The 26,180-nt window shown below is 40.4% G+C and overlaps 1 protein-coding gene across 4 annotated transcripts in view; it reads right to left on the reverse strand.

Moving 5' to 3' along the window:
• Window positions 1-7,002: 7,002 nt before the first annotated feature.
• Window positions 7,003-26,180, reverse strand: part of SLC17A8 (solute carrier family 17 member 8) — a 47,199-nt gene continuing 28,021 nt past the window's right edge. For 3 of the 4 annotated variants that reach the window (XM_027595599.2, XM_027595598.2, XM_027595597.2), the window contains 7 exons: window positions 25,792-25,878; window positions 25,283-25,422; window positions 25,013-25,162; window positions 23,916-24,048; window positions 16,772-16,882; window positions 12,119-12,246; window positions 7,004-10,169 (listed from right to left, as the gene is read on the reverse strand). In XM_027595599.2, the coding sequence (XP_027451400.1) occupies window positions 9,825-10,169; window positions 12,119-12,246; window positions 16,772-16,882; window positions 23,916-24,048; window positions 25,013-25,162; window positions 25,283-25,422; window positions 25,792-25,878 (1,094 nt within the window). In that variant the 3' untranslated portion in view covers window positions 7,004-9,824. Of the gene's footprint in view, window positions 10,170-12,118; window positions 12,247-16,771; window positions 16,883-23,915; window positions 24,049-25,012; window positions 25,163-25,282; window positions 25,423-25,791; window positions 25,879-26,180 lie in introns of all 4 variants that reach the window. The other variant, XM_027595600.2, reaches the window with a different exon arrangement.

Genomic DNA, 26,180 nt, shown 5'->3' on the forward strand with positions numbered 1-26,180 from the left:
CTATGATTGCTCCTCTTTCCCTTGTGATATTCTCTTCACATGAAATGTGTGGCTCACCTTGCGGGGAAAAGCTCAGCCTCCTCCCCTAGTTTGGGTAAAGGCGGTTACATCTGCTCTGCCACATGCTATGGCTGAAAGAGTTGAAAGTCTCTTAAGTTGGTGGTATGTCTTAGTTATTTGACTGAACTCAAACTTTATTTCAGAATCCAGACATTATGAGTAGATGTGTGTATGTGGAATAATAAAGTTAATTTATATATTAGGACCCACAAAATGAAGGCAGCCCTAGTGGCCTGGCCCACACCACAAATCTAAACCCAAGCCAGCCTGCACATACAGAAAAAAACACTTGTCAGGGAAACCTAACACACACCAATCACAATCCTGCAACTCAGCGTTAGCCAGCTTATCTGACCCTAGAAAATAGGACCTGCTCGCCTTATAGAAAAATCCCCAACCTCCTAGCTACTCATGCCCTATTTCCATGTTGCCTCTTCTAATGTACTCTAAAACTCGTGCTTGCCCTAAACCCTCAGGAACAGTGTCCCAATTGTTTGTGAGGCACTGTACTCCCCTAATCTGAGGGTTGTTTTCCCTGGAATAAAGGACACCAAACTCATTACTGAATTGTTTTAGTTTTTAAAAAATTTAAAATAAAAGTAAATAAAATGCTTAGTTTTATCATTTGACAGGAGAGAGAGACAAAGGGGGAAGAGAGAGTAGGGGCGGAGAAAGGAAGGGAAGGGAAAGATAAGAGAAAAACACTATTACTCCGTGCTATTCCTGTGTTTGAAGTACTTTCAGGCCCTGGAATTTTAGTTAGCTAGTCTCTTCAAATATAACTATTAAAGAAATAAAAATAAATAAATAATAAATAAATAATAAATAAAAAAGCAAAAATATAAATACCACAGAATTAAAATAATCTTTAGGCATGCCTTAAAAACAAATCTTATATGTGTGTGTGTGTGCATCCAAAACAAATAAATGTTCTTTAACAACTGTAAAAAAAATGTATTTCAAAGCTACCTTGAAATCGCTTTTCAGACAGCCACATTTTTTAATCATCTGTTCTGTTGTTGCTGCTAATAAGCTCAACTGGTTACTTATTGAATGATAAGTAGAAATGGAAAGTCAGGTTAATTTTCCCTGGAAAATATCTCTCACAGATGAAGTCAAGGATTTATAAGCAAGAAACTATTATTTAAATAGTGAAAATTTAGAAATTGCCTAGAACATGTAACAACTGGTCTAGGCACATAAGATGAAATAATACTAATCAACCATTTTAAAAACTCATGTTTTCAGGGTGCCTGGGTGGCTCAGTCGCTTAAGCGTCTGCCTTCGGCTCAGGTTATGATCTCAGGGTCCTGGGATCAAGCCCCATGTCGGGCTCCGTGCTCAGTGGGGAGGCTGCTTCTCCCTCTCCCTCTGCCTGCCACTCCCCCTGCTTGTGCTCTCTCTCCCTGTCAAATAAATAAAATCTTTAAAAAAATAAATAAAAATAATTTAAAAATCATGTTTTCATCTGCAAGGATATGGAGCAATGGGAACTTACATATAATGATGGGAAAGTAAAATGAAATAGCCACTGTGGAAAAGTATTTGGCAGCTTCTTACAAAGTTATACACCTACCCTATGATCCAGCAGTCCCACTTCTAGAGAAATAAAAACATATGTCGACAAAAAGACAAGAATGTTTATAGCAGCTTTATTCACAGTAGCCCCCTTCCCCACAATTTGGAAAAAATCCAAATGGCCATCGATAGGAGAATGGATAAACAAATTTTGTTATATCCATACAATGTAGTATTATACACCGATTTAAAAAAAGGAACTACTGATAAACACAGTAACGTATATTAATTTTTAAAATATTATACTAAGGGAAAGAAGTAGGATTCAAAAGTGTTGATTCTATATGATTCCATTTATACAAAGCTCAAAAACAGGTAAAATTAACCCACAATAATAGAAATCAGAATAAGGGTAGTACGCCGGTGTATGTATACATAAGTAAAAATCTGTTGATGTGTAAACCTAAGATTTGTGCATTTTACTCTATGTAAATTGTTTCTCAGTGATTATTTTAAAATCATGTTCTCAAAGAATATTTAAAGACACAGGAATTTATTATATAAGGTTAAGTGCAAAAAGCGGGACATAAAACTGTGTATTGCAGTATGATCCCAAATTGTTCAAAAATACATACATGTACAGGAAAGACTGGGGGCACATGTGCTGAATGGAAAGAATAATTAAATCTGCTATAATATTAGGGTAACTGCTATTCCCTTCAATATATTTTTCTATATTTTGAAATTTTTCTACAAGGAGCATATATTATATTTTTTAGGGAAAAGAAGTTTTTTAAGTGTCCTGTAACTACCCTCTCCTCCCCATCTCCATTGCTCCAATCCTGGCTCTGCCCTCATTTCTAAATTATTACAGCAGACTCCTAACTGATGTCCCAAACTCAAGAGTTTATCTAGCCCAATCTGCTTCTCTGGATATTTCTTTCTTTTTAAAAAAATAGAATTCTATTTTTGTGTCATGCATGCAATATTTTTCTTCCCCTTTAGATTAGGATTTATTCTAATCCCTGCATAGACAATAAAAAGCCCACCCTTTATTTAACCCATCCATCCAGGATTTTGTCATTACCACAACACTGAAACTGCTCTAGTCAAGGTCACCAACAATCTTCATGTTGCTAAATCCAATCATCCGTTCTCAGTCCTCATCTTCCTTGACCCTCCTTTGACACAACTGATCATGTCCTTACCCCATGTCCCTGTCTGAGCCATGATTTCTTTCTTCATTTGGCTCAAGGTTCCTCAGCCCACCTCCCAACTCCCCTCTACCCCCCATTTTCCCATCTCTTCCGCTGATTCCTTTTCATCTTCCTGATCTCTCTGTGTAGGAGCATTCCCTGGGCTCAGTCATGTTCAAATCTTGATGATCTCATCTGGTCTCATGGCTTTAACTACCACTGTGAGATGTTATGATGACTCACAAGCACACAGCTTCCGGTCTGACCTCTGCCCTGAACCCCAGACTGTTTCCACGGGTCCACCTCATATTGCCACATAGATATCAATAGGCAAGTAAAATTCCAAAATCAAACATGTCCCACTTCCTGATCCCTTCCTCACCAATCCTGATCCTCCCCAGTCTTCTGCCTCCCAGTAAATGTCCCATCTTCCCTCAAAATGTGTCCAGAACTTCAAGGAACTGGTGTTCTTTGAATATGACAAGTGTGCTCCCCCTTGAGGGTTTTTGTACTTGCTTTTTCCAATTCCTGAAACTCTTTGTCCAAATATGCTTCTGCCTTACTCCCTTACTGCCTTCCTTTCTCTGCTCAAAGTTCATTTTATCCCTGAACACTCAACGTAACCCAACAACCCCCACACTGCCTATCCCCCTTACCCTGTTTTATGTTTGTTTTTAGCATTTATCACCCTCTGATATACTATGTACTTGAGTTACTCATCAACCTGCTTATTTTTTGTGTCTGCCCCCTAGAATGCAAGCTCCATAAGAACAGATACTTATTTTGTTTACTTATTTTCTATCCCTAGTTTCTGGACCATTGTAGGCACTCAATTATTGAGGTGCTCATTATCAGTGCTAAATAATTGTAGGATGAATGAATGAATGATGAATTTCTATTCCCATGCAGGACTCAGTGGTTGGCCTCCACTGAGAGTGATTGAGTGGTTATTTTGATGTGGGAAATGAACTCCCAAATGTCAATGGCTGTAGCCTTTCTATTAGGGAGTTCCCACCCCTCACCCTGGGATTCCTCCAGTCTCCTGCCTAGGGGATATAAACCTGACCACCAGCTTTATGGAAGTTCAGCTCACAAAGGCAGCTGAAAGCTTTCAGTGTTCAGTATGCAAACTGTTAATTTCCCTGTGTTTAGTAAGGTTCATTCATTAATTCCTTAGACAAATATTTACCAAGTGACTATTAAAGCCAGGCACTGTTCTAGGCACTTGAGATATATCAGTGATCACAACAGACTAAAATCTCTACCTTTTGGAGCTTATATTGAACTATGACCGGTGTTCTTGAGTCCAGAGATCCCCGTCCAGAAGATAAACCCCCTGTTTCCCACTAGGTACAGGGAGAAGCAGTTCCTTGGTTGAGCTGGTCAGGGACTTTCAGCAGGGTTGGGAAATCTGGTAACTCTCACTTTCAAGCAGTCCTTGTGTTTTCAGCCCCCTTCCTCTGATCTCACTATACCCCCCGCCCCTCCCCGTCCTCCAAAGGTACCTGGTGCCGGTGCCTTCAATTCTTCAGCTTCCATGGGCTCAGTAACTCAAAACAGCTTCCTTCTTTTTTCACTCGGCTCTGCTGAGGTCAGTTAAGACTGATGTAGCCCCATTCAACTTCCTAAATACAATTTTCACTATTTCTTTTGTGTTTGTGTTTCCATACCTGGGATTCCTGGCCTGGGAGAAATTCAGTCCTCTGGAACCTGCCCCACCACACTCACCAAAAACACAGACGCCAGTAAGCACTGGGTTCAAACTTTCCATGTTACTGTTTGTGTAGGCAAGGAAATAGGGAAAAGACAAGGGCCTCTGGTTCTTAATCTCACTTTAGTCAGCAGTTGGTGGGAAGAGGGATCTCACCTGTTCATCTGCTGTTTCACCTGTCCCTGTGCGTGGGTCTAGACTAAAGTACCAGGGCTCATTCCATCAGCTGGCTCATGCCTCACTGAAACAACTGGGGCACTCCTGACTTTGAGAACCACCATTGTCTGAATTACTGCAGCCAGGAGCAGTGGAGAACAGATTAAAAATTAAGAATTAAGATTAAAATATGGCCACTAGAGTCTTGCATTTAAGTTCTGCTCTGAAACACCATTTATTAATAAATGTTTGGAAATAAATAGTTGAACCTTCCTCATGGGGTTGCTATGAAAACTAAATGATCATGTATGGAAAGGCCTTAGCATAAGGTCTGGGACATAGTAATACATGAAATCTAAAGAAAAGGCTTAGTTTTCCTTGTCCTTCAGATAGGTCCATGAGGCTATTAACTCAGGTTTGAGTCAGGCCAGAATCTATTCTACTTCAATGAATTGGTATTTTTGTGGTCTCTCGTGGAGAAGGCTCAAAGCTCCCTCGCATACCAAATTTGCTCCCTACAACCTAGTTCAGATCTTCCAGAATGCCACATAGCAGGGTCACATCATTTATGGCACTTGGAGTTAGGGGACTAATTCAACATGCCAAGTGAGAGTTCAAAAGACCCTGAACCTAGGCTGGAGCTGAGTAGAGATGTAATTAGTGTTCACTCTAGGGATCCACAGGCCCCCCTTCATTCCCCAGCCACCTCTGAAATTAGGTTGGGACTATATGGCTAATGTAGGTGGATGGATTAAAAGCCAGAAATGACAGTGTCATTTCCAAGTGAGGCAGTGAAATGCTAGTGTGCCTCCTTCCTCTTGGCATGGTGATATCAGGGGTCATATGTTACAAATGGTGAACTATAAAGATGTGAGCGGAGAAGAAAAACAAATCCTAGATAGCTGAGTGACCATTTGAAACAAGCTTCCAGGCCCACCCAACTCAACCCACACTCGATTAGTAACATAAGAGAGAAATCAACATTTGCTGTATTAAGCCACTGAGATTGGAGGTTTATTACCACACCATCTCTAAGGAGATAAATCTGTTCAAGAGAACTTGTGCAAATAAAATAAAAGGGACTTCGGCATCCATTAATGACAGGCTACATAATTCAGGTGAACCTGCACACTAGAAAAGCTGAACAAAAAAAAAAAAATTTTTTTTAATGTCTATTCAATAGCATTGGAGAGTCAGCATGGAAGTGAAAAGTTACCTGGCTACCATCTGGCCATCTGGGCGAAGATAAAAATCCAGAGAAGTGAGCCTGACATTTGAGGCCACTTTTCTCCTGGGAGCATTTGTTAATGATGACAAAGCCAGTGTTTGATAGCTGAGCAGTCTGATGGCTGGCTATAGAGACAAAAGTTGGGTGCCGGTAAAGCACAGTAGTATGGGTTGGGACCCTGGAGTGCTGTACTCCAGGAATAAAGTTGAATTGAAAGTAAAAGAGCCTTCATGCTGCCTGTAGCCCAGCTTTGAGTCATCTGGGTGGCCCAGAAGATCTCAGACCTTGCAACTGGAAGGTCTTTGGGGCTCTTGGAAATAATGAACAAAAATCCTTTAGAGAGAGAGAAAAAAAAGGAATCATTTTAAACCTAAAATCATTTCTACAAACAATTTTTCTTTTTTTTAAGATTTATTTATTTATTTATTTTAGAGACAGAGAGAGAGAGAGAGGGCAAGAACAAGCGTGAGCAGAGGGAAGGGCAGAGGGAGAGGGAGAAAGAAAATCTCAAGCAGACTCCCCACTCAGTGTGGATCCCGACCACACAGGGTGATCCCATGACCCTGAGATCATGACCTGAGCCGAAACCAAGAGTCAGATGCTCAAACACACTCACACTGAGCCACCCAGGTGCCCCTCTACAAACAATTTTCAAATACAATTTGGATACAGAGAAAACCAAGTATAGACAGAGATAAGATAATGTGAACAAGAGTCAGCAAAACCCACAGAAAATAGAAACAAAATTACATGGTCTCCAGATATTGGCACTGATCAGACGTTAAAATAATTAGCTTACTGTGTTCCAGGAAATAAAATACAGGATTGAAAATGTCAGTAGAGAACTAGAAATATTTTTTAAAAGACATAGCAGATTTTTAAAAGAATCAATAAAAGTTCTCAAACTGAAAATACAATAACTGAAATTAACAACACAATGGATGGATTTTTTTTTTCACCAGATTAGACTTTGCTGAAGAGAGAAGTAAAGAACTTTAAAAAATCAGAAATAAAGAACTTTAAAAAAATCAGATATCCAGAATGACACAGAAAGAGGAAAAGGCTAGAAAATATAGAGAATGTAGAAGAGATATGGAAGAGACTGTCCCACACCCTGTCCAGCGTTCATTTAACTGGACTCTTAGAAATTGCTCAGAAGTAAAGCAAAAGCAGTATCAGAAGAGGTAATAGCTGAAATTTTTCCAAAACCAATGTAAGACATTGATCCACAGACTGAAAAATAAATTAAATAGATTTGGCAGGGAAGAGAGAGAGAAAGGATTATGTTTTTAAAAAAGTTAAAGACGACTCCAAGATTTCTGGCTCCAGCAATAGAGGGATGTGATTCGCTTAGATAAGAAACAGAGAAGGAAGAACAAGTGTGTTGGGGTCAGAAGGAGGCAGTGTGAAAGAGAAACAGTATGTTCCAGTTTTTACCTGTTGAACTTAACATCCACACAGGGATAACAAATGTGCCATGATTTCTTGAATAATTTTTTTTTTGGTCATATTTAGGAGTCTCCAAGACTTGCATTCTTTAAAAAGAGACAGTCAAACATTTCTTGTCTCAAGAATCCAACACGCTCAGGCTTTCCATTCCCTTCTGCTGAATCTATGGTTTGCCTCCAAGGGTTGACCTCCAAATGGATATTTGCAGCAAAATATACATGGACTTGAAAACTGCATCTGCCTGGTGTTCAAATGTAATTATCTGTGCAATGCAACCTTTGCAAAACCCATCACAACAAAATAATGTGTTTTCATTTCAACACCACGACCCAGGGCTCCATTCTTTTTTCTTTCTTTAATATTAGAAGGGAAAGTTATACAGGCACCTTAAATGCTTTGATTTCTCAAAATGTGGTATTTCTGCATATGACATTGACTTTAAATGATGGAATAAATACAACTTTGTATTGCAGTCTACGATATTACCTTAAGGATTATCAGGAGTTTTTTAAATGGTTATTTGACTTTATTAACAGAAGAAAAAAATAAAACAATGGCTACCATACATTTCTCTCTTTTTCTTTCTTTTTTACTTAGAAAACAGCACAACCTTCACAATAAATTCTATGGCTAATGGATGAAAAGTATATAAGCATGCTTTCTTTTCAACTGAAAAGTTCCCAGAAAGGTTGCAAGATGATCATGATGATGATAGCTAAGGTTTATTGAGCACTTTCTACATGCCAGGAACTGTTTTACGGGACTTACATGCATTCACTCATTAAAGAGATTTAGAGATACAGGATAACATAAATTATATACCAATGACATATAGGATATTATTTACTAGAGAGTCAGGCAATTTTTTTTTTCTCTCAAAATTATTCTTTTTTAAAAATACACTGCAACTCTACTGGTACAGTTAGGGACAATAAATGTATATGGGAGAACTTACAAAAAACACTTTATAATAAGCTATACAAGTAAATCTATAATTTTTCCTTGACATTATATTTTTCTTCTGAAAGTAGAAATAAAATTTTCAAAACCAATGAACAGGAAAGTAATTTTATTTTCAAACAATCCTTTACATGCCAACTTTAAATTTTAAAATATCATTAGATTTTAAAATATATCCAGAGAGTATCCATGTTATTGCCTTATGCAATCAAAGATGAATTTTTCAACATTAGCTATGGGTCTAGTTGTCACAGTGCTTTCATTCATGCTTTCATTTCATTTCCCCATTTCATTTCAATTACTACTATATTATTGTGATTTTCCCCAATAACATTCCAAATACAGTCATTAGGAATACTTCAACCATAGTTGCGCATAGTTTGATAAAACTTCCAAATATCACTAGGAGAAATGGCTAAAGACATATATTTTTTTAAAACAGGAGACTCTTCTAAGAGAATTTTACCCAAAAAAACGCATGAAACAACTTCTTAAATTACTAAATGTCTTAAAGATGTATAAGTAATTTGGGGCATTATTTATTTAACTACATTCTTGATACCATGAAGGGTCAAAATTTAGCCAAGCGCTTGTTTACTTCTCAGCCATTCTGGACATCAGATTCCTGAAGATTTAGCTATCTTACCTAGCTTATTTTCCTTTTCTTTTTTTCTTCCTTTCTTTCTTTCTTTGTTATGTTTTAACCTCTCTCTGAACCCAGGATCTTTGAATCCAGCCCCTCATAAATACCAATGTTTTCACACCAACCCAGATGTTTCCCATCCCCCATGCCTGCCAAAATCAGGAATTATCCCCAAAACAACCCTCTCCAGTTTCAGTTTTCATTATTTTAAAAAAAAAAAAGTCTTCTCTACTTTGAGGTGTAAACTTCTTTCCCAAAACTGCCACCTATTTTGGACCCCACCAGTTTCAGCCCTGGCCCTTGGGCAAATCAATATGTTGTTGCTCTAGTGTCCTTAGCTGTAAATTAAGACAAGAAAGGTATGTCATAGTGGTGTGGAAATTAAATGAGAATGTTTACAAAGCACCTGGCACAATGCAGGGCCTCCATGAGCAGTAGGCTTCATTGGGAATAGGAAACCCTCTTCTGCATGGCTGCCCTCGGAAATGAGATGACAGGTACTGTTTTCTCTGCTCCAGGCCAAATATGCTCAATTCCTTCAATTTTTCTTTGAACAGCATGGTACTGTCTCCCTTATTCTTCTAGTCATTCCTTTCTGAGTAAGTTCAGTTCTTTGAGAAACTTTGAGAACACTTCTTTGAGAAGAGTCAACTGCCAATCCAAAAAAAATTATATATTTATCCCCATTTTGTCAACTGGGAGCAAGCTCCATACCCTAACATGTCATTGCAAGATAATATTTTTCCTTTCTTTCTCTATTGCTGATTAGCTTTCCTCTCCTCCCCTCTCCTACCTCCAATGTCGCCATATTTGACCCTCTGGCAAGCTGGGCTATGGGAAAGGCAATAGGTATGGATACTTTCTGGCTCTAGGTTAAGAGAAGACGGAAGTGCCCCTCAGACATTAGGCTGTATCTGAGAAGTTTCCCTCTTCATTCTGGTAGGATGTCAGCTCTTCCTCATCGAGGGTCACTCTCCTCTGTCCTCTCCATTTCTTCTTCTGGACTACACAATTTTGGGTGGTGGTACCATAAGACATCTTCTTTTGGGGACTTGCAAAACTCTCGTGGTTGAGTTCTGTCTCCTCGGCTAATTCATCTTGGTCAATGATTCCACACTTTTCCTCAGAGAGATTCTCAGGGTCAGCCCACACCTGCTTCTCCCCCGAAGCAAAGACTCCATAGAAGATCACACCACTGTAGTGCACCAGGGCAGCTATAAGGAACACATTCTGCCATTCCTCACGGGTCTAGACAAGGAAATACAGTACCAATTAGTGTTTTAACCAAAAATAGAGATTAGCAGTTTGTTCTAGAGGCTTCCAATGGGACAAAAATCTGCCCACACCCAATGGCAGTGCTGTGCTTCTAGGGAAGGCATGTTTCAGATGCATGCCCAGGAGCCAAACAGAATTTGAGTGTTTAAAAAATGAAAGTTAACACTACAGTGAATATAAAAACACTAATGAACGTGCATTTTTATAATTTAGAAAACTATTTTTAAAATAAACAATATGTAAAAATACATGCACAAGCATTTCACGGGTCTTTTAAATATACAACTGGGGTTTCCATTCATATGATAGGTTACATTAAACTTGCTTTAAGAACCCACCATTTTAAATATCAGAGGTCTCCTTTTTTTTTATTATGTTATGTTAATCACCATACATTACATCATTAGTTTTTGATGTAGTGTTCCATGATTCATTGTTGCATATAACACCCAGTGCTCCATGCAGAACGTGCCCTCTTTAATACCCATCACCAGGCTAACCCATCCTCCCACCCCCTCCCCTCTAGAACCCTCAGTTTGTTTTTCAGAGTCCATCATCTCTCATGGTTCATCTCCCCCTCCGATTCCCCCCCCTTCATTATTCCCCTCCTGCTCTCTTCTTCTTCTTCTTTTTTTAACATATAATGTATTATTTGTTTCAGAGGTACAGGTCTGTGATTCATCAGTCTTACACAATTCACAGCGCTCACTATAGCACATACCCTCCCCAATGTCTATCACCCAGCCACCCCATCCCTCCTACCCCCCACCACTCCAGCAACCCTCAGTTTGTTTCCTGAGATTAAGAATTCCTCATATCAGTGAGGTCATATGATACATGTCTTTCCCTGATTGACTTATTTCGCTCAGCATAACACCAGAGGTCTCCTTCTTGCTTGCTGGTGGATACATAATAATATTTGAACTATGAAAATGCTCACTCCTGACTGTCAATAGCTTATTTATAATCATATTATCTGTGAAAAATACAGTAAATCAAAAAATAATGGAATTTGTGTTTAAAGTTAGGTGAAGTCAATATCTGAGATTTAGTGGTCATGTTACCCATCCCATCATCTCATGAACAGAGAGGGAAAACAGATCCTCTGCCTATAGAATCCCCAAAGCCCACCTTCCTTTTCTATTAAAAAAAAAAAAAAAGAAGAAGAAGAAAAGTTAACCTACACTTTTTTCTCCAAGAAGCTGGAAGACTTTCTGAAATCATATTAGTAATAGGCAATCCAACTAAGAAAATAGTCGGGTAGAAACTCCATAGAATCAAAAAATTCTTGTTTGTGGGAAGCAGCATCCTAAAACCTTTTCAACGACAGAGATTAAGAAAAACCATGTGGCCGGTGGTTGAACTCTGGGTAGATCTGGGATCCTCCTCTACTACCCACCCTCGTCTAAATACACAAAGGCTCAGAAATGACTGAGTGCCCCACCCTTGTAGGATCTTAGGTTAGGCCATTAATGTATTGTTCATTTTCTTCATAATAAGGAAGTATAACAGCACTAATATCTTTACTCTGGAACATGCTAAGTAATAGATAGAAATGGGCTATAAAGTTTAATTATAAAACAATCTTGGGTAAATTATTTATCCTGAGTTGATCACCTCAGTTTCTTCTTTGTGTCTCTAAATAGTCCCTATGGTGTTCATTTTCCTCCCCCCATCCCAACACACACCCCTTTTACTTCTCAGTTGAGGAAATGTGGAACCAAACATCAATCAGCCCTGTTACCGTCAATAAACAACAATTTAAAAAAAAAAGAAGAAGAAGGAAGAAGAAAGTTCAAACAACACAGCCAAGGTCGAAGACATACACATTCACAGGCTGGGGCAGGGCCTTGAGATCTCAAGTTTACACAGTAGTTCAGTCTTCTGATACTGCAACCCAAAGCCCCAAAGGTGACCATTACCTTGTGCTTGGTCATTGCACCGACAATGAGGGGACAGACCATTCCAGAAAGGGTCCCCACTCCATTTGAGATCCCCATGAGAATGCTGGCATAGCGGGGGGCAATGTCCAGATGGTTGACGTTAAAACCTACAGTGAAGCCAAAACCTCAAAGTCAGAGTTAAGAACATTTGGGGAACTACACAGCTTATCCCAACTCTCATCAATCTATTTGGTTCCCTCTACCATATGACTAATGGACACCTCTCCTGAGATGGCTGGGTTGAGGATTGTCAAGCTGTGTCTGCACATAGCAGAAAAACGTGCTGTGATTGATCAGCAGTGGCTCCCATGGGTTCTCTGTGGGGAGAATTATGACACCTGTGCTCCTAGGTGGAACTCCAAAATAACAGTGTTTTGGGCAATACTGAAAAAATCGAAAGGATCACATTTACTCAGAGTAAACAATCATACTAATTGTTTACAGTGTGATTAGAACCAAACCTGGCTTATAATACCCTCACTCCCGAAAGGCCACCGGAGGTAAGCCCGTCTTAGTGGCCACATGGCACAATGGAAAGGTCCTTTTCTGATAACAAATATTTGCACAAACATTGGCAGAATCCTCTGTAACTTACCAAAGACTTTCACATACATACTTGATTTGGAGTCTGTAAATCTGGATTCAAATCTTATTTCCACCATTTCAGTAAGTTTTAGGCCTTTGTTTTCTCCTAATAGGGGGGTAAAATGACTACTTAACTCCTAAAGATGCTGTGAGATGAGCCTCAGGAAATACGTATGCAAGAGTCCTTGGCAAGCTGCTAAGCTCTGCTAACCAGTGCAGCTACCACCACCAGGAGACCGCCCACTGCGGCTGCTGGGCTGAGGTCTCCCTCTCTTTGAGGTCTTCCTCTCTTGGTCTTCTATCAGAAGATAATGCTGCTGGGAGTGGTAAGATAATAAATTGGCAATACCTCACTATATATCAAGAGAGAAGAATGAATGGGTGGCTCAGTTGGTTAAGCGGTCCTTTGGCTCAGGTCGTGATCCCAGGGTCCTGGGATCGAGCCCGATTTCGGGCTCCTGCTCAGTGGGGAGACTGCTTCTCCCTCTGCCTCTGCCATTCCCCCTGCTGGTACTCTCTCTCTCAAATAAATAAATAAAATCTTTTAAAAAAAAAAAAAAAGAATAAAGAATGAAGGGGGAGGAGCAAAGGCAGGGGAAGGGACTAGGCTCCAAAAGAGGAGGAGACCACCGGCCCTGCGACCCAACTCTACTAGTGTTGCCCAGGGGAGCATTCTAGAGTCAGACAGACCTGTCTCTGGCAGCTTTTTTTTTTTTTAAGATTTTATTTCTTTATTTGACAGAGAGAGACACAGCAAAAGAAGGAACATAAGCAGGGGGAGTGGGAGAGGGAGAAGTAGGCTTCCCACGGAGCAGGGAGCCCGATGCGGGGCTTGATCCAGGACCCTGGGACCATGACGTGAGCTGAAGGTAGATGCCCAACAACTGAGCCCCCCAGGCGCCACCAATTGAGATGCAAACATCGACAAAGGATTTAAACCTTCTGAACCTCTCTGCTTCTTCTTCTTCATCTATAAGCTGGCATAATCATTCTTATAAAATTATTTTGAGAATTAAGTTAAATAATGTATGTTAAGGACATGGTACATAGAAGTGAAAACCAACATGAATGTACTTTATGGCTGGTAATCCATCTGTCTTGTTTACCACTATCTTCCCTGAACTGGCAATGTGTCTGGTACATAGTACGCACTTGAAAAATAATTGTTTAATTACGCATTTGAGCCATTGAAATTACAGCAGGGGATTGTAGGTTTTGTTTATTCATGTTTTTGTTTTCCTTTGCCTTGCTTTTAATTCTCTATTTTGTGCAAAGAACCTGAAAATAGGATTTAAAAAAAAATCTTTTTTTTCCCTAATCTGGCTCATTGGTTGTTTTTCCCTACCTCCGATTCAGGGAGAATTTTGAGAAAATCTTTTTGTAATAAATATACCTTCTCTTTCAGATCAAAGTGGCAGACAATCAGAATATAAAACAGCTGCAAGATTAATTAATCTTACTGTTGATTTGAAAGCGATAAACACTTTATTAGAAAAGAACCCAGAGATAAGAAGCAATTAGTATGATCGTTGAGTATTATATTCTGATACAAAGCCTAGGCATCTGCGTTCAGCTAATGTGAGAAAAGCCATTTAGATTTCTAGCTGCACAATCCTGGTGTTTAGGAGAAAAAAATCATTGAGAAACTGAGATACTCATAGCTTTTTTTGTAGTGGATACAAAAAAAATGCACATGAGCTAGGAGAGTCTGTCTTCTCTACATAGGACATTTCTCAACGTAAGCATCACGCATCCCTAAATCTTCCTAATCTCACCTGTCTTGGCTCTCTTATTGATAATCAGTTCCTAAATGGTACCAGTCTTCCCTGGCATCCCTATGAACTCCTTATAAAGTGGGTAGATAGCAGATCCTGAGCAATCCTTGCCCCCAGGGCCCTTGTCCCTCCCACAGTGTCTCTGTTAGGTCATATAAACCTTTTTTCCAATCCCAGGAAATTTACATGGGCAAGTCACCTCACTAAGCCCTAGTGTCCTCACTGGTAAAATGGATGTAGCAATATCCTTCTCACTGGGTTGTCAGGAGGATTAAACGAGATCATGTCCAAAAGTCACTAGCATTGAGTAAGTGCTAAAAAAAAAAAAAAAAAAAGGCAGGTGCTGTGTTTTGGTATAGTGGGTTTCTCTCCTTCTGATCATGGTATAATTGGCAATCCAGGAACAATGTGAGCCTAAATATTTCATTATCTCTGGAGACAGGATATGAATCCTTTTTGCCTCATGGAGCTATCAGAGGAAGGTGCTTCACATCTGGTGGAAACAAGTCATGATTGCTTTTTCTTTGCTACTCAAAGTATAGAACATAGATCAGCAGCATCAGCAGCACTGGGGAGCTTGTTGGAAATGTGGAATCTCGGGCTGAATCAGAATCTGCATTTGGCAAGATCCTGGGGTGATTTGTACATGCATCAAAGTTTGAGATGTCCTAGGCTAAAAGTGAATAATAAGTGAACAACACAATTCACAATTGTGAATACTTACTAATTTTGTTGTGCATCTGGCTCTGGGCTAAGGGTTTCAAATGCTTTATTTCTACTAGAATGTAACCTTTATGAGGACACCATCTGATTACTTTTTTCTGCTGTAACAACCCTCCTGCTGCAAACAGCACCTGGCTCATAGGAAATGTGAGTGAATGCATGATTTATCTCAAGTGCATGGCCATCTCCCAACAACCCTGTGAGGCTGCCATTATACCTCTCCAATTGCTAGGTGAGGAAACCAGGGCTTGAAAATTTAAATAGCTTAGCATTTTTATTTTATAAATAGCAAATAGTAAACAGAGGCCTCGAAATCAGGTCTATGCACCTCCAAACCCAGGTTCTTAGCTGCATGCTACTTTTAAAATAGACTTTCCCCCTGCCCCAATTTCATTGTCCAACAGCTCTATTTATTTTGAAAAGATCAAGGCTTTATTTTAGGGTGGTTGAAAAAACTATCAGAGGCTCCATATTTTTCTGTTCCGGGATATTCTTACTCTGATCTTTCAGGCAGCCTAGAACAGTAGAAAGAGCACAGGCTTGGAGCCAGCCAGAACTGCACTTTACTTCTTCCTTTGCCACCAACTGTAGGACAGTAGAAAAATATCTGATTGTTCTGAGTTTTAGGTACCTCGTCCGTGAACTAGTGATATTACCTACTTGCTTCACAGTGGTGTGACATACACACAGTCCATGTAAATCTTCCAGTGGGTGATCACTGTCAGGGTGTCAGTCTGGTTTAAAGGTAGGAGAACAATGAAATTTTACTTTCTCGTCCAGTTGTTCATAGGGCGCTTCGGAAGCCCAAAAACATGATGGGACAGCGCGCTGGCCTTTCCCATGCCCTAAGGAGACTGGTCTCCGCTCCCGTGAAACAGGGAGACTGATGCCGCCTTGGGTAGTGTGAGAATTCTACAGAGGGCTTTGAACAGTCCCAGGCAGAGTCTGTGCTCGGTCAAGGTTAGCTCTCACTAGCATCATTATTATTCTTACTCCCTGCTCTCACCTGTTGGGAAAATCACGTCCCCTCTCTGGACCTGCATTTCCTTCTTGAGAAAATGAAAGCCATGGAGAAGACAAAATCTGAAGAATCTTTCCACTCTAAAAAAAAAAAAACTTCCGATTTTATAACATGATGTCAAATGACTACATCACCAGACTTTTGAGCTAATATTAGCCATTCTCTAGTTGGAGGTGAGGATCGAAAATGTCACAAGAGCCTCTGTGAGGTGGGATGACCTGGTCCTGCAGTATGAAAGGGCCACTTCACCAGGACACGTGCCTGTGCCTCTGCCCACGGCTCAGGGGGGTTAACTGCACTTTGTGTCTTTTTTCAAAGCAGGGAAGTAGGGACAATTCCAGCTTGACTGGGCTCCTAAGCCTAGTCCTCAAAGTCATTCCCACATGATGAAACTCTCTAGCCAGGAGCCTGTTCCTTAGGAACGGCCTGGCTACTAAAGGAAATTGATACAATATTCCCTTTCCCTTCCTTCCTCCCAAGACTCGCTGAATCTGTAGAAAAGATTTGGAAAACCAAAGGACACCTCACCTGAAATAGCAAAGCCGCTAAATCCTACAGCAAACACCAGAAAGGAGATGGCCACCCCTTTGGTATGGGAAAAGCCAACCACCAGGAGTAAAGTTGCCTCCATGCCAAAACCTGCAAATGGAAACAGCAGGAAAAAAAATATATTGTTTTCAGGTCCGTCAGCTCAGTTCATGCATTTATCAAATAAGAATCTATTCCTATTTCCACAGACCTAAGTTTTTAGTATCTACCTTCTGGCCCATTGCTTACAATATTACCTGGGTGCTTCATGACTAATGACTATGTTAACATTACCCAGGTGTTCTGTGAGCCTTCCAATTTATACCCTGGTGCACTCTGAATACTGAATGGCTCCAGCAGGTCCCAATGATGTCTCTAGGATGGGGAATGCTTATTATTAGTTGCTTCATGGGTAGTTGCCCCTGCCATTTCTAGATGCTAAAACTCTCTTATATACTGTCAATGATCCCCCTTTGATTATATAAGTGATGGCCTCTCACAGAAAAAAAAAATGACAACACTCTAATATATATTGCCAGAAATGACCAGAAAGCTATAGTGAATATCTGAAACAAAAAGCAGCACCTCACTTCTTGTAAAGCATCAGACAAAATTCTTCCCTTTCAGAAGTTCGCCAAGCTCTCAGGCCTCCTCATAAAAGCCATGAGATATTTGCACAGAAGTACAGCAGGACAAAAGTACTTTTTGTTCCTTTCATTCTGAATAAGTGAATCCAGTACAATAAAAAAGGATGAGGAAATTATGAAGATGTTCCTTCTCACAAAACACACACACATACACACACACGAGTTCAGTCAACAGTAGACAGAAAGATGATATAAGTGCCATTTCCAGGTATATGAAGTGCCCTGGGAGATGAAAGACATTGATGCTTCATTCTGTAGACTGCTGATTCCAGACATCACCCGACTGTTCTGTAGTTACCTCAAAAACTACATACTCAATCAAATCTCTGTTCCCCTATTTTTTACTTCTAAACAAAGAACACCACCACCATATCACCTCCATCATGCTCTCTTCCTCTCTAAATTAATCTGTCCACCTGTGTTTAGAACCCAGACTTCAGAGTCACAAAAGCCAGGGCTCAGATTCCACAACAAATCACGAATTATGTGACCCTGGACAAGTCACTCCCCCCCCCCTTAGAAGCCTCATACCCCAAAATGGGGCTAATAATACAACTTGTAGGATGCTGGAAGATTTGAAATTGAGTATATAAGGCATCAAATACAGTGCCTGTCACATGAGCACAGCCCAAAGGTCAACCAAAAGTGGGGCACCTGGCGGGCTCAGTCAGTGGAGCATGCAACTCTTGATCTTGGGGTTGTGAGTTTGAGCCCCACATTGAGTATAGAGATTACTTAAAAAAATAATAAAATTTTTTAGCTGTTTTTTTCCTTTAAATTTTTTATTGTTATGTTAATCACCATACATTACATCATTAGTTTTTGCTGTAGTGTTCCATGATTCATTGTTTGTGTATAACACCCAGTGCTCCACACAGAACGTGCCCTCTTTTATCACAGATCTGTACCTCTGAAACAAATAATAAAATCTTAAAAAGAAAAAAGCCAACAAAAGTCAAACGTACAAATCTCAGAATCACCTTGGATAATTCTCACTCTTCCTCAGGTTTCACAGACAAATCTATGGGCATCAAATCTGACCTCTGCTTTCTCCTCTGCCACTGTCTTGTCCTGGTCCCATTACCTCTCACCTGGACAACTTCAACAGCTCCTTTTGGTCTCCCCATCTCTTCCTCCTCTGACCCATTCTCCACACCATTCTCTCTCGAAAGCACAAATCTAGTCCATTGCCCCTTTGCTTAAAACTTTCGTCAAGGGTTCCACATTATTGGTATAGCATACATAATAAGCCTTTCCTGCTGTTCCATCTGCCAGCCCTCACTTCCCTGCTCCTAGGCCATATAAAGCCCTCTGTTGTCGTCAAGCAGATCCAGGAGCCATTTCCTACTCCCAACACTTATTACATGCCCTTAACGTATTTTCACAGGCTCTTCCTTTGCTCGGGATACTCTTCTCCTGCCACTTACATCTCTTTTTTCTGGACAAACCTTACTATCCTTTAAAGTCCAATTCAAACATTGCCTCTTCTAGGAAGCGTCCCTGACAGTCCTGCCCTTCCCCCCACCCCTGAAGCTGACATCTCTTTCTTCTTCCTCGTTTTACAGAACTTTTCAACATTGCTTTGCAATTTTTCATTTGTGTTTCTCTCTCCCCCACAAAGATACTGAGTATATAGCGCAGAGCCTGGCTAGCATGCAGTGGGCATTCAATAAATAATATTTAATGAATTAATGCAAAGGAAAGAAAATGGGACTCAGAATCAGGACAGTTTGGTTGAAATACAAGCTAAAACACTTTTTGTAGACCTTGGTAAATTGCTTAACTTCTGAGCTCATTTTCTCAAAACTCTCAAAGAAACGGGGCAAGCATCGGTAATTGTTTTAGAGGTACATTAAAAGAGATGATGGGGCACCTGGGTGGCTCAGTGAGTTAAGCTTCTGGCTCTTGATTTCAGCTCAGGTCATGATCTCAGGGTCATGAGATGGAGCCCCGCATTGGGCTCCATACTGGGCATGGAGCCTGCTTAAGATTCTCTCTCTCCCTCTGCCTCTGCTCCTCCCCCTGCTTTCACACCCTCTAAATAAATAAATAAATAAATAAAATCTTTTTTAAAAAAATCTTTAAAAGAGAATCACATGAAATGGAAAAAGCAGTTTTTCCCAACTCCAGGCTTTGTACCACTGCTACTTATTATCAATTTTGTTTCAACATTTTAAATTAAATATAAGGGAAAATTGCTAGTGTTTTATATACTAACTATATGTGCTTTAGAAATGCCCTGTCTTAAATAGCAAGGCATCTGGCTGTAAAACGAGAAAGAAGGAAGAGATGTCAGCTGCACTGGTGGGGGGAAGGGCAGGATTATTGGGGACGCTTCCTTAACACTCTAGACAAAAGTTGTACCAAAAAATGAATTCCTCCGAGCAATCAGAATGCAGACATTTTGTGAAGAATAAAACTTATGAATGATACATTGGTTCATCTGTAAGGGAAAAAAAAATGATCTTTGCCAAATAGATTTCCAAAGGGAGAAAAAAAAAACATTTAAGAATTTAAACGGTTCCTAGTGAAAAAATGCTAGAGACAGGACTATATGTTTCAGGAGCTTGAGGATAAAACTTGAAATTCAGAAGTGATCAAGAGACCTTGAAAGTGAACCTATCAGGGCTGACAAGAGAAACAGAACTAGGGCTTAAAGGTCAGAGAAAAATGTTCATTTCATATTAGACAAGCTAAAGTTCACACAGGCAACCGATTCAGCCAGACTAGAATTTTTTACTTCAGTCACGCTTTACATGTACTACAGAGGGAAGTACAAGGATTTGACATCTGTTTTTGAGGATCTTGGAAACATGCCCTGATTGAGAAAGAACTAGAATAGAGCTTCATGTCTTAGGTAATCTGTTTGCTTTAAATGATTCTAGCAGCAAACATCCCTTGCCTATAGAAAGAAAAGAAGGTGACAGACTCTAGGAAATGTGTGCTCCTTCTCAGATGAGAAATGTCTTCTATATTTCCTCTTAGAGAACATGAAACCAACTAAATTCTCTAGAAGATCATGCAAGTGCTTCATTATGTCCAAATCAATCTGGCTTCTTCAGTGATGGCACAAAACTCTCCATGTATTTATCTCTAGCATCTTTATATATAAGCAAAATAGGACAACCATTTTATAAAACATACAATGTAGAACTCACTGGTCCTGCTATTTCAACATATAAAATGACATGAAAAGACATGTGAACAGGTTTGGGTTGGTTTTTGTTGTTGCTGTTTTGTTTGTTTTTTAAAGATGGGAGAGAGACTAGGGAGATTCTATGTTTTCATTCTACTTTTGGAACAAAAAAAGATTTATTCTCAACAGTCACTTCATTGTACTTTAAAATCTTTGAGAGTCCTCACCACTGCCACCCAACACCGACACTATCGATTATGGAGGAACAATGGCTGAAGTGACTGTGGCAAAATTAAACATAAACAAGACAGTCCTATACAATATGTTCAGAGTCTTCAAGGCATGTGGCTTGAGAAGCGGTTGTGCAAGTGAGGTTGAAATCCAGAATTTTCTTTCAAGTTCCAGGTTAAGAGTTTGCATATTTTTGGCCATGGGAAATACATTTGAATAGCAGATAGCTATTGAATGCCTCCTTAGAAAAACTTCTGTTTTGTCAGCATCCTAAACACAGGACAGGAAATAGGCATTAACATATATAGAGAACCTTCTAGAGGTTAGACCCATGCTAGGTGCATTTGTACCTTGTTCCATTTAACATTCATAACAATCATTGGAAGTACATACCATTATTCAGATTTTAAAGAAGAAAGTGAGGCTCAGATAATTTAGAAACCCATCCCACTCCCTCTACCTCCATTGATACCACTTTAGTTCAAGACACCATCTTCTCAACAAAGTAACTGAAATAGCTTCCTAGCTGGTTTCCCTTCTTTTCACTCTTTTATGTTCTTTGTTCTATTCTTCAGATTTGAAAACATAAATCAAATCATGTCACTTTCTCTGTTTTAAACCCTCTATTTGCTTCCCAGGGCATCTCAGATAAAATCCAAGCTCTGTGTGTATCTACAAAGCCTCCCAAGATCTGGCCCCAGTCGAGCATTCTGGTCCCATCTCCTACTACTCTCCATCTCACTCCTTAAGCTCCAGCCATTCTGACTTTCCTTCCTTCTGCTCTCTGACATGCCACATTCATACCTGCCTCAGGGCCATTGCTCATGCTATTCCTTCTGCCTAAAACACTTTCCTGCAAAGAGCTACAATAAAGTAGTACATGATGAGTTACCACCCAAGTGTATGCATAGGAAGGAGCAGTCACTGGAGGTTGATGCCGACTTCACAGGAGGGAAGATGAACCCATGTGAAAGGACATGTGGTGAGGACTAGGGTGAGAGGTGAAGGTGCGCAGAGCTCACAGTAAAGAGCAAGGGAGTGAGCAAAGTCAGAGATGGAAAAAGATATCCAGGGCCTGGTGTAGAGGCAGCTAATCAGCTGGGGCAGAACGTGATAATCAGAGGAGAGGAATTTGGCTCCTGTATTAGTTTCTGATTGCTTCTGTAACAAATTATCACAAATTTAGTGGCTTACTATCATACAGTGCTGGAGGTCAGAAGTCCAAAATGGGTCCTAGAGAGCTAACATCAGGATGCTAGCAGAACTGTGTTCCTTCTGGAGGCTCTCGGGAAACTCCATTCTTGCTTTTTCCAGCTCTAGAGCCTGTCTGCATTCCTTGGCTTGTGGCTGTATCACTCTGATATTTGCCTCTACCATCTTATCTCCTTCTCTGACTCTGACCCTCCTGCCCCCTCTTAGAAGGAACCTTGTGATTACATTGGGTCCGCCCAGATAACCCAAGATAATCTCCCCATCCCAAGATCCTTAATTTAATCACATCTACAAAATCCCTTTTGTCATGTAGAGAAACATAAGCACACATTCTGGGCATTAGAACTTGAATATTTTCAGGGGGGCATCAATCTGTCTACCTCAGCTACCATAAACCCAGTGCCCCAGAGCTTCACCTCTCACCTGCCAGAGAGCAGGTCCACACCTGCCAAACTCCTGTAAAAAAGTTCATGTCAATTAGAGCCAAACATCTCTGCCTGGGTCCAGTAGTCAAACGGCTGGGAGACCTGATGCCAACTCCCAAACTCCCTGGTCAGACTTTATACCTGAAATACTGTGGGATCAGATCATGTCTGCTCTTGTGCAACCTCCATATAATCTTCACTTCTAAGTGGCCCTGACCCATCTAATCTAGAATGACAATCCACCCCTTCCCTCCTTTCCAATGCAATATCTGTTGCAACTTTTCACCCATAAATGGCGCTGTTCTCTGCCTCCTGCCTGCCCACCCTGACCACCGCCCCCCCCCCCCCCAGTCCCCAGGAGGAGTCGCAGCAGTGACCAGGACATTGGCAATGAGCTCAGACAGACTTGGGATCTTGCACAGCATCTGCCACTTGAGCAAGTCACTTCATTTTACCCCAGTTTCCTCAGTGTAAACCACAGTGTGGTTATAAGGATTAAATAAGATAATGTGTATAAAAGATGTCGCTTAGTGTCTCACACAGAAAGCATCCAATAAATGCTAATTTAAAACACAAGAACAAAAAGGACAAGGAAGAAGTGGAAGGTTTAAAAAAGGTGAGCAGTCATAAACATGGCAGGGGTTCACAATTACTTTTACCTACCTCTTTTGGAAAATCACCCAGCTTCCTTGTCTTTGCAAAATCAAAACATAAACAGGAACTAAATACAGAAAAGAGGATGAGATGTGTGTGTGTGTGTGTGTGTGTGTGTGTGTGTGTGTGTGTGTGTGTGTGTGTGTATCCCATACACAAGCAAAGGTTAAGAGGAAAGAAGTCTATTCAGAGGAAATATTTTTCTTGTGTTTCTTACCAAAACCTGTATGTGTAGAAAGGGAAAGGGATTAGGGAATAAACTACATAAGCAAAGGATTATGTGTGTGGGAGAATGTATGGGAAGGATAAACGATAAAGATATGTCACAGGAATTCGGTTCACTTTGGCTTAAGAGTAGATGAAAGAAGCATTTCTGCAGTTGGGGGTGTGTACTGATTTACCAACTAAGTTGTCCCATCTCAGGCTGCACAAGTATGGGCTGGAGGACCATTGGCAGGGATGTGATGGACACTCAAGTATCTACCGGAGGATGGACTTAGGGGCCTTTAAGATCCTTTCTTTTCTTTTCTTTTTTTTTAAGATTTATTTATTTATTTGAGAGAGAGAGTGCAAGTGACTTGGGGCGGGGGGAACAGAGGGAGAGAAAGAGGGATAGAAGCAGACTCCCCACTGACGTGGAGCCCAACATGGGGCTTGATCCCAAGACTCTGAGATCATGACCTGAGCCAAAATCAAGAGGCAGCCTCCCAACAGATTGAGCCCCTAGGTGCCCCAAGATCCTTTCTAATGGGTAGACATAACCTCCAAAATATGCTCTGCAGCTCAGTTTCATCCCATTCTGTAAAGGCTGCTTAAGCCGCCTATGAAATCCATAGTACCTCCACAGTTCATGATTTTTCTGACGGCCGTTGTGGTCAAAATTTTTCTGCTTCTTAAGTAATCAGCCAATTGTCCTCCAATAGGCACAATGATGGTCATAACCATGTGTGGGACTGCTGACAGGAGACCCACCTGGAATGAAAAGAAACAATGAGCTATTTTTAGCTGCTTTGGAGAGATGCACTTCCCTAATTCCTTGCCTTCCCCCCCACCACCAAGTTTAATTATCTAATTACCTTGGACCCAGATGGGCCTGAATTTTGTAATAAATAATGAACGAGTGAATGATTTTAAGTATAGACCTGTATCTCCCACCAGATTGGAAGCTCCCTGAGGGCAGACATGACTCGTATTCATCACAGATGCCCCAGCACCTGCCATAGCTCCCGGCACATGCTAGTCAAACACTTGGTGCAGAGTGAGCATTCATTGATGGCAACCACTGTGACTTGAGTATACTAGCTCCTCCAAGGTCACTTCAGACAGTACCTGGAGCGGTGTAGACATGGACCTCTACTAGGCCGCTGTTCTTCCCCTAGTAGAAAGGAGGTTACATCTTTCATGATGATGGTTTATGTTTCACCATCTACATCTTTCCTCCCTGAAACACAGACAACCTAATGACAATGGCTGGGGATACTGAAAGAGGTTCTTTGCAAACCATACAAGGCAATGGTTGTTAGTGGTATAACTACCATTACAGAGTGAGGGGTGGTCTGCAAAATGAGCTTTAAGGCTCTTACTGCTACTCACTGAGTAATTAATAGGGGGGGAACCCACAAAAACCTCTTACCTTCAAATCTCTTTATCCTTACTAATATGCAGTCCTTGAATTTAGCTTCAAAACCACTTTGAGATTGAATAGAACATAAATCTTTAAAAGCAGCTTAATACAGCTCTGATCCTTAGGAAGAAGAAATTAAATAGCTATGTATACCATGCCCAAAATGTAGAACTTGTCTGACCTCTACGGTATGAGGTGTCATAAAACTGTTATGAATTCTGATCAGCAATTTAATTATTTTATCATACAGAAATTTTCTCAGTAGAAGCAAGAGATTTGAAGCTCAAGAACATCTGAAGCGTCTGTGTTTACCTTACTTATTGCAAATCCAAAGACCTCTTCAAAGTAAGCAGGCTGACTTATTAACAGCAAATAAAAAGTCCAGCTTCTGCAAAAATTTGCCACAATGATTGCATAAACCGGCAATGATGTGAAAAACCTTTTCCACGGTGTGTTAAATTTCTAGAGAGTAAAAATACCATGAGACTTTTAGTGACTATATTGACATATAATTTTTCTTACGAGGACAACACAATAATGAAGAGGAATAGAGAAGAGACAAGTCTTTCCATCTATACTTACACTGAGGCTAACCACGTTGGCTCCTTCTCCTATACTTGTCTCTATGTAGGTCCTCTCCTCACTGGATATTGTTGGGTGAGCAGCTGGGCACTCATAGGCCTGCAATAGCCAAAACGTGTACCAAATAATCCCAAACATGCCTGCAGTAAAAGACAAAAGGCTTAATGATATGGTTTCCTTGTCTTCCATCTCTAAATATTCCAATTCTCAAAATATTCCCAGATGGCATGATGTTCATCTAGGAGAAAGTATTTTGTTGCTTTTCCTGCTGTTGTAGTTGTTGTTGTTGTTAACTGGTATTTAAAGAAAGATAATATTGTTCTCATTAAGAAACTCAACTTTAATATAAGCATCAAAAGAATCCTAAGCAGACAAGTATTCCATTTATATGATAAACTTGTTTTAATAATCTCTATCTTCATATAGTAAATTCTTAGCCAACCCCGTTATACAGTAAAATACCATCTCTGTGAGTCTTCCATGGGAACTCATGAAGTCAAATTACTCACCATAAATGTAAAAGACAGAGGCCCATCCAATGTACTGCACCAACACCCCAGCCAGAGGCATGGCTATCACTGCCCCCGCATAGGAACCTAGAATAAGAAAACACGGAGGAAACTTGACTACTGCCACACAGGCCTCTTCGGCCCATCTAGAGTTCCTGTTGTGGAGATGAAGATGAATCCAACTGAGCGAGAGCCAGATGTCTCCGTGCAGAGGGACAGACTTCCCGTGTGCCTTAAAATAGGGCTTCCGGGAGAGAAAGGGCACTGGACGCCCTTTAACTTTATCCAGGTACCATGGAGGGATGAGACAAAGACTACTCAGGCACAGCAATTTTGAATTACATGAAAGAATTGGACAAAAAGATGAGAAAAAAATCTAAGAGAAATTT

This window comes from Zalophus californianus, chromosome 9, assembly GCF_009762305.2.
Source record: "Zalophus californianus isolate mZalCal1 chromosome 9, mZalCal1.pri.v2, whole genome shotgun sequence".
In the NCBI taxonomy this organism is placed as follows: domain Eukaryota; kingdom Metazoa; phylum Chordata; class Mammalia; order Carnivora; family Otariidae; genus Zalophus; species Zalophus californianus.